The 14,469-nt window shown below is 40.0% G+C and overlaps 1 protein-coding gene and 1 long non-coding RNA gene across 9 annotated transcripts in view; one reads left to right on the forward strand and one right to left on the reverse strand.

Moving 5' to 3' along the window:
- Positions 1-13,575, reverse strand: part of LOC144261326 (uncharacterized) — a 31,105-nt gene extending 17,530 nt beyond the window's left edge. Inside the window, exon 1 of the long non-coding RNA XR_013345225.1 lies at positions 13,404-13,575. This is a non-coding gene — a long non-coding RNA (uncharacterized LOC144261326). The remainder of the gene's footprint in view (positions 1-13,403) is intronic.
- PIGN (phosphatidylinositol glycan anchor biosynthesis class N) overlaps positions 1-14,469 on the forward strand; it is a 135,739-nt gene that overhangs the window by 29,451 nt on the left and 91,819 nt on the right. For all 8 annotated transcript variants that reach the window (XM_077810753.1, XM_077810755.1, XM_077810758.1 and 5 more), the window contains 2 exons: positions 5,576-5,682; positions 10,470-10,594. In XM_077810753.1, the coding sequence (XP_077666879.1) occupies positions 5,576-5,682; positions 10,470-10,594 (232 nt within the window). The remainder of the gene's footprint in view (positions 1-5,575; positions 5,683-10,469; positions 10,595-14,469) is intronic.

Here is a 14,469-nt window from a genome sequence, read left to right on the forward strand (position 1 = left end):
ATGCTTACTATAAAGGTTTGTTTTATATGCTAACAATATAAAATAACAAACTATGGTCCTTTATACCAGTGGTTCTCAAAGCCGATCTGCTGCTTGTTCAGGGAAAGGCCCTGGTGGGCCGGACCGGTTTGTTTACCTGCCACGTCTGCAGGTTCGGCTGATCGTGGCTCCCAGTGGCCACGGTTCGCTGCTCCAGGATAATGGGAACTAGGGGTTGCAGTGGCGCAGTGGGTTAGCACAAAGTACTTATAGAGCAGTGTTGTGTAGATTGATGCTGCAGTTGTGAGTTCAAACCTCACTTGGAGCACCAGGTTTCTTTGGGGGGAGGGATAGCTCAGTGTATGAGCATTGGCCTGCTAAACCTAGGGTTGTGAGTTCAATCCTTGAGGGGGCTATTTAGGGATCTGGGGCAAAAATTGGGGATTGGTCCTGCTTTGAGCAGGGGGTTGGACTAGATGACCTCCTGAGGTCCCTTCCAACCCTGATATGCTATGATTCTAACCACTGCTTTATACCAGTTGTTGACAGCTTTATAGCTAAGTAGTCAGAACACTCACATGAAAAGCCTGCTGTCTGATAATCATCAATGAGTAAAATTATAGTTTCCATAATTGAATTAGTTATCTTTGACTTTTTCAAACATTTGAATAAATCATCCAAATTTCAATGTAACTTCTACACAACGGTTTATATTCCAGTCTAAGCTAACCAGGAGAAAAATACTAGCTAGCATGGCTCTATCTGAAACAATGCTTAAATATAGTTTCTCAGGACAGTTCCTTGTCTTGTCAGAAAAGTCTATTAGAGTAAAGGATTTATTATATGTTTCAGTAGAGAAACCTAAAACATAATAGATTCTTTGTCCCCAACTAAAATAATGGGTTTTAATTGTTGTCTTTCTTAAATACCAAAATACTGATCCTTAGAAATCTGATTTTCTGAAAGATTTTTGACCAAGGTGATTTAGTCTTTTATTTTCCATTGGTCACAGTAGCAGTTCCATACTTTAATGTACAATATATTTGCAGATAGATTTTAATTCTGCTTAAACTGTATCGCTTTCTTTAATGAATGCATTTAGTCTTTGAATTTAACACTAATTTTTCAGAGGATAATTGAAGTTTCTACAATATTTTAGTGTCAAATATATATTAATTTTTGCCAAGGAAAGATTTTTAAAATGGTCCGTTTTAAATTTGGCCTTGAAACTAGCTAAACCACCATAGTCCTCGTGAGCCCCAAACTTCAAGTTCACCCATTTTCAGTACATATCAGTCACAGACCACTTTTCAAATTTTGGACTTAAATAGAAAAACAGGGTTTTTTCCCCCCAGTCCATCATTACTGCTTTAGCCAAGAAAACCCAACTGCTCAGGTCCATCAGCTACTTTTGTTAGCGGATGCTAGCTGCTCTCTGCTGCCCAGGCTCCCTTGGTTCACATTCCATCACAGACAGCTTTTCTTCCTGTAGAGGGGTTTGGCTGGGACTCGTCCCTCTCCGGGGCGGCGGAGAACCACACCACCTTGGTACTTCCTTCCAGTTGTTGATGGGGAATCTCGCCGTGGCAGCAGTAGAGGCAAACACAAACAGTTATTCACGCCTGGCCTGCAGTCGGCGGGTAGTAGTGAGTCAGTGGCTCACGCCCTCAGGCAGGGGCTGAGCAAACAGTTGTACTTCGCAGGCCCAGGCCCTGTGTCAGGGCGGGGCAGCAGAGAGTCAATGGCTCAGGCCCTTAGACAGGGACTGAGCAAAGGCAGGTGAACAACCAGCCCAGGGACTTGGGAGAGGGGGAGACTGCCACCCACAAGTTGGGTGGCAGGGGGACGCAGGCCCTCCCACTCCACTCTGTCCCAGCCTGGGGCCCTAGCAGTGGCAGAAGACCCACTGCTGCATCAGTGGGGATCCTGGCCGCAACACCCTGACATAGGCTCTGGCAGTGCTGCAGCCAAACTAGGGTAGGCTGTCCCCGGGCTACTTCCTAACTCCCCCTCTAGAGGTACCTGGGTCTGGACGGTGTCCTCCGGGGGAGGGGTCAAGCACCATGGGCTCCTCTGGGTAACTGGTGAGGGGTAGGCTTGGCAGCTCCTCTGGGTAACTGGCGAGGGATAGGCTTGGCAGCTCCTCCAGGCTCTAGTCAGTGTCTGGCGTTGGTTGGGTAGGCCAGACTTTGTGTCCGCCACCAGTTGCTGGGGTCTCCCAACCGGGAGCTAGGCTGCAGGCATCTGGCCTCTCTGGCAGCTGCTCCTCTAGTGAGCTCTGGGGTTGTGCTTTTATACTTCCTGTCCTGCGCCTTGATCTCTGGGGGGTGGGTGCAGGATTCGCTGGCTACATCCACTTTGGTGTCCGGAGAGGCTCATCCTTCTCTGGAGTGGCGGGAACCACACCACCTCGCTACAGTTCCTAACTGCCTTTTGCCTTCATCCTTTCTGTGCCTCCTCCCTACGAGTTCCTCACTCCTGGGCGCATACTAAAGTTTACTATTGTGAGTCCCCCTCTGACATAGATGTTAGAGTGGTGCTTCCACTGGTGAACCATGGGGAATTCGTCAGACAGAGAAACTGCCGCAGTAGCAGAGCTAGGAGCTCTACTTTTCAGGAGACATAATGTTATATTTGGCTTTGTCCATGCTTAGGTAGGTCTGCAATAATATGTGAACAACTCATTGGAGCCTTGATGGAGACTAGATGAGGCTAAGAATTCTAATGCTGCTAACTAGAACTATGGTTGTGGGGTTCAGAGATACAGACAGGCCGCATGTGGGGCATCCTCAGCAACCACTGTTGTTCAAAAGTTCCAAGTTGCATCACTGACACAAAATCCATGAAAGCAAGCACCTCAAAGGAGCATACTTATTATGTGAGTAACTGCTCTTTTTTTCTTGAAGGGTCCTACCCTTTGCCGGTTCACATATAGCATGCCTGACATACTGTTTTAACAGCATGTGATGCCTAATGAATCTGCTATTAATGACTAGCGGATCCAGATACACAGTTCTCAGCTTGAAGACTGACATGCATCACCCTCTAAGATGCTGACCTTGCATATCCCTTCTGCACTCTTTGAATATGACTCTGGTCCCTACCATGAGGTTGCAATCTGTTGGTGAGAAGACACATCAGACAGGGAAATCTGATGTGGGAGGTGCTGATATCTGCCACCTCCTCTCCTCCAGCGGTATAGAGGGAAAAGGAGGCTTTCCCTCTCCTGTCAGTTCCGTCTCCAAAGATAGATACTTAATACACAGTAGATATTTTTCATATCTCTTTTGAAGTGTCATAATATAATCTAAAATTCAGTGAAGTGTTTCAAAATTTTCCATAGAAGGACCCATTGCACCCTCTGTTATTTTTTTTATATTAATACAAATTCTTCATCCAGGTAGAAATTAGGGTGGGGAATGGTAGGAGTGTACCCCTAATCAGCCCATACACTGCATACTTAATTTTGGTTTCCCGGCTCTGGCACTTCTCAGGGACAGGAATTTGTTTCAGACTGATCCCCAATTTCTTCTCCTTGTTGTATCCCATCACCAGAAGATGGTATAACAATGCATCATCCTATGATATCAACAAGGCCAGTTGCAATAGCCACCAAAGCTGATGAGCTCTGCCTCCTTTTTTGGTATACTTTATCCACTCAGATCAACTCCACTGACAGTAATAAACAGATTTTTAAAAGTGCCTTGGAGGATTCTACTCACTATTCTGACAGCAAGTCAGCAAACTATAGTATGTGTTCCAGATTTTTAAATAAACCCCATTGTAAAACAGGGATGACACATGAAGGGCTACATCTTTCAGGTTCCTGTCCTAAAATCCTTTAATGGTATTGAAGTTTTTGTAACACTTCAGCTAGGCTTTAGTATAATCCAGGTAAATGTTTGCTCTTGAGCTTGGTATGTTAGTTCACCCACAAGCCTGGAAATTGCACTATATAATTGAACAACCAACAAATCAGTTGGATTCTATGTTGCTATGAACTGACAGAAAAACATTTCCCTGTTGGGAGTTTATACAGAAATAATAGAAATAGCCTTGCTTGGAGCCCTGTGACTTCAACAGCTCAGCCAGACTGCAGAATTTGTATAAGTTCCACCTGATTTCAGATCTCATCAGGACTTCAGAAATTCAGTACTTTGATGTGTTTTCTCTTTTCTCTGTTTCACAAGACAGCATGATATAGTCTTTAATGTGTACAAAATGAGATTGTCTTGTCCAGATACTATATTTTTCCACGTCAGTAGGACACGTTGTTGCACGTTTGCATTTTTCTGAAAATTCTCATTCATTAAAGTGACGCCTGCCTTTATACATCAGACCTAATTTTTAAAGATACAGACTTTGAAGATTGTGCAGGTCTCAATCCATTCCTAAATTATTCTTGCATATTACAGTAATGTGGTTGCCCTCCTGAGCTGATTGGAAGTAACTAATTTGCATCTTACCTTGAGCTTTCTTTACTCATTTTTTTTTCTGTTTAAATCTGAGTGTCGTTACTTCGTTTATTAAAGTCTCGATGATATGGCATTTCTCACTTGGTTTCTGGTTTAATATCTGGAAGTTAGAAGTCTTAGTTTTTCAAAGTTAGAGGTAAAGATTTTTTATATTTGATTTTTGCATCTTTGATCACCAATTCCAGACTAATGATCTGCACTTTGACCTCTTGACCACCATGTTGCAATATCTGTGGTAAAATGGCATTTTAGTGGCCTTTGGGTATATCTTTTCTTAATCTTTTCTTAATTTCCAGTTATTAATCTGTGTCAGAGTGATAGAACCAGTACAGTAGAATCTCTTTGATCTGAAAATCTAAGTTCAAATACGGCATCAAGCATTTATTACTTATGTGAAAAAGTCGTCCTCTTAGGGGCTGTCTAGATGGGGTGCTCAGGAAAATTAATCCAAATTAACTAAAGATGTGAATTTGAAGTGGATTAATTAACTGCATTAAACCCTGTGTGGACACACTCTCATTCAGAAGTAAAATGTCCTTAATTCTATTTAGTGTAATTCACTTCCTTAGTCTCCTGGAGTTAGGAATCATATCCCCATCTCCACATATAGGCATACTGTTTAGTGCATGGCAGACTAGTGTGGGGTAGATTTATACTCTAGGCTTGCCATGAACTAAGTGTTCATGTAAACAAGCCCTTTTCCAAACTCTTGTTCTAAATAGATTCTATACCCCCCATTTCATTTTGATAAAATTGGATTGTATTTCACTCACTTTTTGCTTTTCCAAACATTATTTCCTTCCAGGAACTGAAGGGATAACATGGATTAAAAAAAGGCATAAAGACATCTCTGACATTGATATTATCGATACACTGGCTGATAAGAGAATAGTTATACAACTCAAGAAACAATAGAACATAAAATGAGGAGAGAATTAAGATTATTCAAGAGGCATCTCTTCTTTCTAATCTCTTTTCTTGTCTTTGTATGGGTTTATCAATATTTTGCTCCCTCATGTCCTGTATTTTAACATGCAATCTATATATTTTTTTATTAAGGAAACAGAAGTTTAATTTTCTTGCTTCTACCCAATATTGCATCTGTATTGTTGTTTTTGCAGGTGCCAGTGGGGATCACGTTTATACATACTGTTACACTGCAGAAAAGGAAGACTTTGGAGCACAAGATGCAACTAAACTAGACACTTGGGTTTTTGACCATGTTAAGGTGAATAAATATTTCGTTTTATATCACTTATGCATTATAGACACAGGTTGCAACTGGGCAATAGAAAAAAATACTTACCTCTGGGTTTGTAATAAGGTCTTAGGTTTCATGTCTGACCTGGAATTTGGAGATAATTAATATACAGTACTGGTTCCTTGAACCAAATACTACCACTGTTACAATTGATAGTAGTAAAATATTTATTGTTTGAACCCTACTAAAAGTGTTTTTGAACACTCTCCACTTCACTCTTTCATACCAAGGTTTGCTTGTTCTTCCATAGAAAATGTTTTAAGCTGTTGAATGACTTCCTAAAATAAAGCCATAATTTTTAAAAGCAATCTGGGACCCATTACTGAGAACTTCTGTCAACTTTGTGAAGGATCTGTGGTTGTGGTTTGTATTTTATTTTACGGTATCATATCCATACTAAAGCATTTTGGTGTGGGAGAGCCAGGAAATTCTGATCTCTTTGCTAATACTATTAGGGTTCTTTTTATTCCAGCATAAGTGTGTAGTGTCATTCATCATAGTATCATGAGGTATCCACTCATACATATTTTAATATACTAGTGGAGATATCTGTTCAAGGGATAGGCATATTTTGAATTCCCCAATTATCATGACATCAAAGCTACAGTCTAGACTATGTCAGTTTCTGCTTGAGGAAAAACAAGAGCAAAATGCTATGACATTAATTCATTTTGACAAAGCTCGAATTATCTTTACAACTTTCTGATGCAATAACATTATTTTCTTCTCAAAATATTCAATGTTGAACTTTATATATAGGGGCAAAAAGTATTAGTATTCCTCAGGTGGTCATCCAGTTTCAGAGATGGAAAACTATTAGAACTAATCTACAAAGTCAATAATAAAAGTCAGCCACAATTTAACGTCTTAAAAATACACTCTAACTTACGGTCATACTTAGTTGATCTTGTGTGGTTTAATGTAGATATTTAAGGATACTTGTGAGCCTTCATTGTAAATAATGTAGTTGTAATTCCCCCTAGGGTGGCCTTCTTCTGCTGGTTGGTGTAGAGGGAAGGTAATACTATGAGCTCACACTGCCCCTCCTTTCTGTCTTTGGGGAAATCTAGAGTGAGTGATGCTAGGCACTCCAGTCCGTGCGCGCGCACACAGTGCAATGACTTGTGTCATTTCCAATCTCCATGACCTAGTCTAAACACACAAGTGAACTGGTTTAACTTAAGGTGTGATAATTTTTAAATGATTTAGTTAAATTGTTGTACCTTTGTCTTTGGAGACTCTTAAATTGGCTTATATCAGTTTAGCTTGCCATGTAAATTTACTGTTATAACTATTTTCAAGCCCCTCTCTCGTCGACTTACTTTACTCTTCTCATCGGGGGTAGAGCACAGGGGTCGACTGGAGAATGATCTGCTGTCGATTTGGTGGGTCTTCACCAGACTCGCTCAATCGACTGTCGGTGGATCGATCTCTGAGCATCTATCCCGGCTGTAGTGTAGATGCAGCCTCAGTGTTTTTAAAAACTGGCTTTAGATAAAGCACTAGAATGTAAGACTGCTCCTTGCAGTAAACTCTGACAAGGGTGATGGACTAAATGACAGAGTAGATCTATAACTTCTGTGTTTCCTAGTGCGTATCTACAGTATATCTTTTGTAATGACAGGTGACACACAACCTTAACCTACTGAAAATGCAGGAGTGATTCTAACTGATCATTCAAATATTCAACACATTTTACACGATAATGAGGTATCTGCCTATTTCACGGTGGGTGGATTAATTTATTTCCATTGTTCACATCACTTTCCTGAATACTTAACAGATGGGTATTTCAATGTAAATTCATTCATTGTAGGTTAAAGTTAAATTAATCACTTAATCCCTTTTCTGTTCTCCTTAATTAGAAGAATTTTTACTTTTTCTGATCACCAGCTGATTTAATTTTTAAAAAAGAAAAGCATATTACAAGTCTACAGTATTCTGGCTCTCAAATGAAAACATTGATAGGAAAAATCAGTGAAGAAATTATCAAAGTTTCAATTAGAAATTCATTAATTTAGAAAAACTTGAGAAACTTTAATAGAGTTATGGTGCTTGAAATTTTACATTCTATATTAAACAGGCATCTACACCCTTTCAACAAAATCCACGTAGTTATGACTTATGGGAAGTTCTGTTACTGTCATAGTTTTACTATCCATTTGATAACATTATATATTTTATTAATATGTACAACTAATGTATTAATAAATCATTCGGAAGCTGAACCAGAATTTAAAATTCTTACCCACTTTTTTGCAAAATTGTGAAATGTTAACTGTTGCCTATCTCTGTTGTAACACACCTGTATGTAACCCTGCATTGATTTCGGACTATGCAATGTCATGTAATATATGCACAAAGCCAGATGGAGTGCCCACCGCAGAACTTGTAAAATAAGTCTTTCTTCCTGCTCCTATTACACTTCATTATTACCACACTCAACACACTTTCCCTTCTCTTACTTATGCATGCATGTGAAAATTTAAATCTGAAAAATTAACACTTCTTCAAAACTGTATGGCTCTTCTTCTCTGACCTGTTCCATATTATTAGATTGATTGATTGATTGAATGTCAATGAGGTGACTGCCAAGTTGCAGAAAGGAGTGTCCAGAAAATTGTTGGTAACTGTTTTTCATTATAAACCAGTATTTGCTGGTGTCTTTCCCCCCACCCCCCCACCCCCATCAGACTTTCACTGACTATTAGAATAAATTACTACATGGACATCTTGAATTATAGAGGGAAAGTGAGATTTTTAAAATTTAATGTGAACTCATCTAGCAAAAGAGAAAACCACAGCTCTGCATTTCCCTCATTTCAGATGGCATTCTGGCTAATTAGGCCTCAAAAGGATTTGCCTTGAAACGTGATCCACTTTTTAAAAAAATTTTAATTTCAGGAATTTGAAACTTAAATTTGCCTCACTGATATTTTTTTTTAAAATGTAGAAGCAGGCTTACTCTTTCCTACATTCAGAAATAACACTGGTAGTCCGGCTGTGGTCTGGAAGTCCTTGCAAGAGTTCTGATCCTGCAATCAAAAATGTGCAGGTGGACCCCTGCAAAAATTTGTTTGCAGAAAGCAGTCAAACTGAGCATTCCATCAGTTACAGAGTCCCTATTCAATCTATATTATTGTGTGTTTCATGTTTTAAATACCCAGTGACTTCAATTATAGTTTTCTTGAATAGGGACTTAGAAGCAGACTATATAATAATGCCACTTATATGCAGATTTAAGTGACTGGATGTGATATTCTGGGGACCATCCAGACGAGTAATGGGTTCTGTCACTGCTTGCCCTGTAATCCTGGGTATTTTTATGCTATGCAGCTTTTGTTCAGAGCCCTACAGCAGTAGCCTGCCTACAAGCACAAGGTCTCACTCTGGCTTCCACCAGCCTTATTTCTGGCTGCCTTGCACTTCAAAGCCCTGCCAATTTAAGGGCTTCCAGCAGGGAGCCGGGAGCCTTGGTGCAGCCGGACTGCCTGTGGTGGGAGCCCAGGCAGCAACCCAGTGGGGAGCAGGGAGCCCTGAGGGACCTGGGCAGGCACAACCTGCCTTCCAGTGGGAGCTGAGAGCCCAGGAGGCAGCCCGGCTTAGAGCGGGGAGCCCAGGTAGCAACCAGTTTTGAGCGGGGTGTGGGGGGCCCAGACAGCAGCCCACCTGGGAACGGGGAGCCGGGAACCCAAAGGCAGACCAACTTGAAGCCGGGAGACCATGGGGTGACAGCCAGAGCTGTGAGCAGCTTTCTTGTCAATTTCACTGCTCCAGCGTGGACTCCAGCAGCAGGGGGAGATCAGACTCACCACCTCTGGGAGTCACCTCCAGCTTCAGGAAACTCTGTAGCTGCTGTCTTCAGAACACAACTCTGAAGGCAGCAAAAACATGAGGGTGGCAGTGCAGTGTCACTAAGAGGATCACGTTAAAATGGCTGTCCGATTGCATTTCACGTTACTGTAATATGGCTGGCGTAAAACCAGATGGCCATGCCAAGGCTCATTTGTTCTGAGACAGAGTGACTTCCAGCTCATGCCTCAGGAAAGTTTCTGTTCAGACATATGCAAGGCAGATGCATGTTCCACACTCCATATATTTACAAAACACTGTTGCTTTGATTTGGTCTCTGGAGATGAACCATATTTTGGTATGTCGGTCCTGCAAAACCTGTTTCCAAAGTAGTAGAACCCAAATCATCCCACTCCCTAGAATTTTTCTTGTGTTTGGGATGTTACTTGTTTGTGTTTGCATGTAGAATGCAAAAATAATGGTCATCTGACAGCTAACACCAATATTTACTTTAATAATAATTGTCATTTAGGAAGAATCTTAGTTTTCTATTTCTCATTCTTATTTGGGATGCCTGATTTCCCATTTCATATTAAGAAATAAGTGGAAAGTTACAAAGCAGGAGTTAAACTCAGGGATAGTGTGTGACCACCAATGCAAAAGAAAGAAGGAAAGGATGGCTCACAATCCTACCTGCTATCACTGCTCATAGGGACCGTAAAAGCTTAAGAACTGGAAGATTTCTGCCTGTCTTGCTCTAGATGAGCCCCGGCAGTGAAAATTTTACTGGAATATTATCTTCAGATAAGCAGAATAACACAGTAATTAATTTGCTGTTTCATAGTTTTGCACAATACAACTCCTCTGATATAAACATTAAATAAAATCGGCATTTTAATAGGTTGTGTCTCCTTTTTTTCCATGGTTCTCAGAATAACCCTTTGATGGTTTCTTCCCTATAGAACTTCTTCCAAGCTGCTGGAAGTAATCAAACATTGTTCTCTAAAGTAAATGAAGAAAAAGTAGTTCTATTCCTGCATTTGCTAGGGATAGACACAAATGGACATGCTCATCGGCCAAACTCCAGGTAATTTAACACACTAAATATAACTTGCTTGTTAGTGTTTAACACACAACATTTTTTGTCCTAAGTCAACTTTTTCTCTGCAACAATATTTACCAATCTAGATAAAATGCTTGCAGTTTTGATGAGATTGTACAAGGGGCAAAGTTTGAAATTGCCATGAAAAATTAAAATCTAAATTTCTTGAATTTTGTTAGTTTAAATTCTTATAAGGTTACATTAACATAGCAAATTTTCATTAATTTGCATATAACTACAGTAACATATACAAATATATTAGCATAATTGACTGTTCTCAGGCAGCCAAGGACTGAGAGTCACCTTGTTCCTCCCCACCTCCAGCAAGAGGGAGATTTGCTGGCTCCCTGACACCTCCAGTCTGTTAGCACCTAAACAATCTTCTCTGGCTATGCCAGCCCTGTCTTTGCCCTACAGATTAACAATAGCTGGTCCCTAAGCCCTTTGAAGCATTCCCCTGTAGTATTCAGCCTCTTATGCACTGAACCCTCTCAGAAATACCGGGTTGCCTATCCCCAAGGGAACAGTACACACCTGCTTGGATGATTCAACTCCAAATCAGGTCCTATTTAACACCAAAGCACTGAAATAGATTTCTAGTGAAAACAATAAGAAGTTTATCATCAAAGGTTAAGATTTAAGAAAGAGAGAGAGTAATGATAATGGAAACAGAAATGTTACATATAAAACAACACATTTTCTAGAGATTAAATTTAAGAAGCTAATCTTCTGTCTTAGGAAGTCTGTCTCACCCAAGTGTCTTTTATAGTGCTTATAACTAGGACAAGTTGGGATCCTGTTTCAATAATGTAATCACACTGTCTTGATTACTTCCTCTAGTGCAGGATAAAGGGATGTCTTTTTGCTTTCCACTTATATTTCCCAAAGTTGTTGTCTGCCCCAGAGACAAGGCAACCCCAGGTGGTTCATTCTCTGATGTGCTCCTTTCCTGTTGACTCCATATGTAAATAAGGCTTTCATTGTGTTGGCTTACAATGCTTAATTTACATTTGACAGGGAGATACACATCTTATCTCCTATCTGGAAGAACCCTGTTTTTCTCTTTGATTGGTGACAAACTTCAGAATGTATATTTTCAGTACATATACAGCTCCTGAAATATCATCTGTACGTACATCTTACAACAATATTCATAACCAGTTTGACACCGGCTTTCATTTAAGATCTCACATGATATCTGCTCGGGTAAATGCCATGAAAGTGGTGTGCTAGTTGTAGTGAATTTGTTAGGAGTTGCTGTTATGGAGTTGCCTGGTTGGCATTGAGGGGTTCTTAGGGTCACAGCATATATCTCTTAATTCTAATTATCAAGGGCAGTAGCAAACTTATTAATTATACACCTAATCAAAAGAATACCTGGCAGATTATTTGTTTTTCCTTTTGCCCAAAATGAAGTTCAGAGTCCATCTTAATTCCACAGTAAACAGGAAATCCCAGAAATAACAAGTCTGATATTGCAGCCTTATTGTAGGTGAACTGCCAAGGTTTTTGGATGGCAATTGAAAAAAGAAAAAATTTTAAGGCCATACATCATTACAAAAACATTTTGAAACAAAATTTATGACAATCCCATTCATTTTCCTCTTGAGTTCTGTTTCCCTTTTTCACCTGAGACAGTGCAAGGAATTGGGGCTAACCTTTGAAGCAGGCAAAGCACATGACTGTGAGCCTTCTAAATGGAAGTGTCAGGGCTCCTCTCTGTCTTTATTTTAAAACAATATACTTTCTAGCCTTTTAGAAAAATGTGAATTGATTGGTTGGTGATAAACTAGTCATTGTGGCTTTCCCCCCTTAAAAATTCCTGATTTATGGCCCACCATCAGACACACAAGGGTGTTTGGGGCCCACAGAATCCAGGCTCATCAAAATCTCAAGACAAGCACTACATCATGAAATCAATTATTGATATGTATAGTAACTTAAAGAGTTTTAAAATTTTCACTTTTAAGTCTACAATTGCTGTGTTAATACATTGGACTCTTTTAAAACTTTTAATCTTTAAAGTTTGCAGTTCACTTTTAAATTATTGTGACATGGAGACCACTTGCCAAATGTTTTACTGTTCTTTGCAAACTATTATCTCAGATTGGACAAAGGTACTGCACCAAACACATGTCTTGCAGGGTGTTTATCCATAAGGAGTAACATGTAAGGTATCTACAGAAAGCTCGTAACTTATCAAGACTAATAATCATTGTGAGATGTATCTACGGTTATTTGTAACATTCCCCAGATACAATCTGGATTGCTGAATAGCTGTTCTCAGCTCTCCAACCTGGGATGCCTTTTACATTGCTTTACTGGTAAACAGCCACTCTTGGTCAGTTAACACACAGACTCCAGCATGAAACATGCTTCCAGCTGCACAATATTGAGTGCTACTAGCTAGCCATTCATGAATTAAACTGCAGAAGAACACCAGCAGATTCTCTAGTCCCAGATTTCCCCCCAGAAATGTGCATCTTGTATTGGCCAGCATCTTGCTGAACAATGCAAGCACATATAAAGTCCGTCATTTCATCAGTGGAAAATTATATGCACCAGCCTTGTTATCCCAAATGGAGTTTCCCACACACTTTAATCACAACTCACTGGTTAGATAAAACAGTGAAACAAGTTTATTAACTACAGAAAGAAAAGAAAAATTTAAAGTGACTACAATTAATGAGGCATAAAGGTCAGGATTGGTTACAAAAGAAATACAAGATAAAATGCAAGCTAAATGCCTAACTTAACAAGCTAAGTGAACTTAAAAGCAGAAGGTTTTCCTCACCATAAGCTTATAGCAGTCTGTACTGGCTGAAAAGCCTCCCAGCCAGCACTCCAGCCTCTCCCCTCCCAAGTTCAGTTCTTTGAGAGCCATTGATGCCATGAGCAGAGATGAAGGAGGACAGTGAGGTCAAGCATTTTTCTCCCCTCTTTATAATTCAGTTTCTTGTGCTAGAAACATCTTTGCTGAGTCATGGTGACAAACAGTCTCTTGTGGACATAAGGTTTGAGTCATCCTTGTGATAAAATGTACATTTCTTGTTCATGCCTTCTCTATGCCAGAGAATGGCTCTTTGAACAGGTGATGGTTCATTAACACCTGGCTAAGGTGCCAGTGTGTCTTTGTCTTTGAAAACTGGTTTGGGCCTGCTTTTCTAACTCTGGAGCATGTAACAACAGTGTTATACAGTAAAATCTTATAACTTTACATGCAGTGTTGATACACACATTGTACCAGGACAATAATATTCTACAGATTGAGTTTTCAACTGATATTTCACAAGGCAAACAGTAATGTTTAAGGAATAATGTAACTATACTGAAAGTGCACTTTATAATCTTGTATCTAGAGGTTAGTCACCAGGGGATAATATGTTTCAGTGATGGCCCATTCAAGCAGGAGGGAATTGTTACTTCTCCCTGGTTAACCGGTAATGTATTGCAATGTTCAATTATCTAGCCTTGCTCCATCCCAAGCCTATCAATGGAAAACTGTCAGAGACAACTTCAAACAATCAAAACCACATGGAGGTTTAAAAAAAAAAAAAAAAGATTGCCATGTCTATGCATAGAGACAAAAGACTGTTTCGGCATAACACAGAGTGGGGAGAGGCACTCTGTATCCATGCACTGAGGAAAAATCTTGTGGCCTGGGGATGCTTTCATGAAAGTTTGGATCTTAGTTCCTGTGAAGCCAACTGGCTCTGCAACAGACTGAACTTGGGGTCGGGGGATAACAACCTACTTTATTAGATAGGAGAGGTAACTATTAATAAATATAGACCCAGGTTTGCATTTTATGCTTTTGTATTGTAACCATTTGTTTCCACCGCTCTTTCTTGTTTATAGTT

This window comes from Eretmochelys imbricata, chromosome 2, assembly GCF_965152235.1.
Source record: "Eretmochelys imbricata isolate rEreImb1 chromosome 2, rEreImb1.hap1, whole genome shotgun sequence".
Taxonomy (NCBI): domain Eukaryota; kingdom Metazoa; phylum Chordata; order Testudines; family Cheloniidae; genus Eretmochelys; species Eretmochelys imbricata.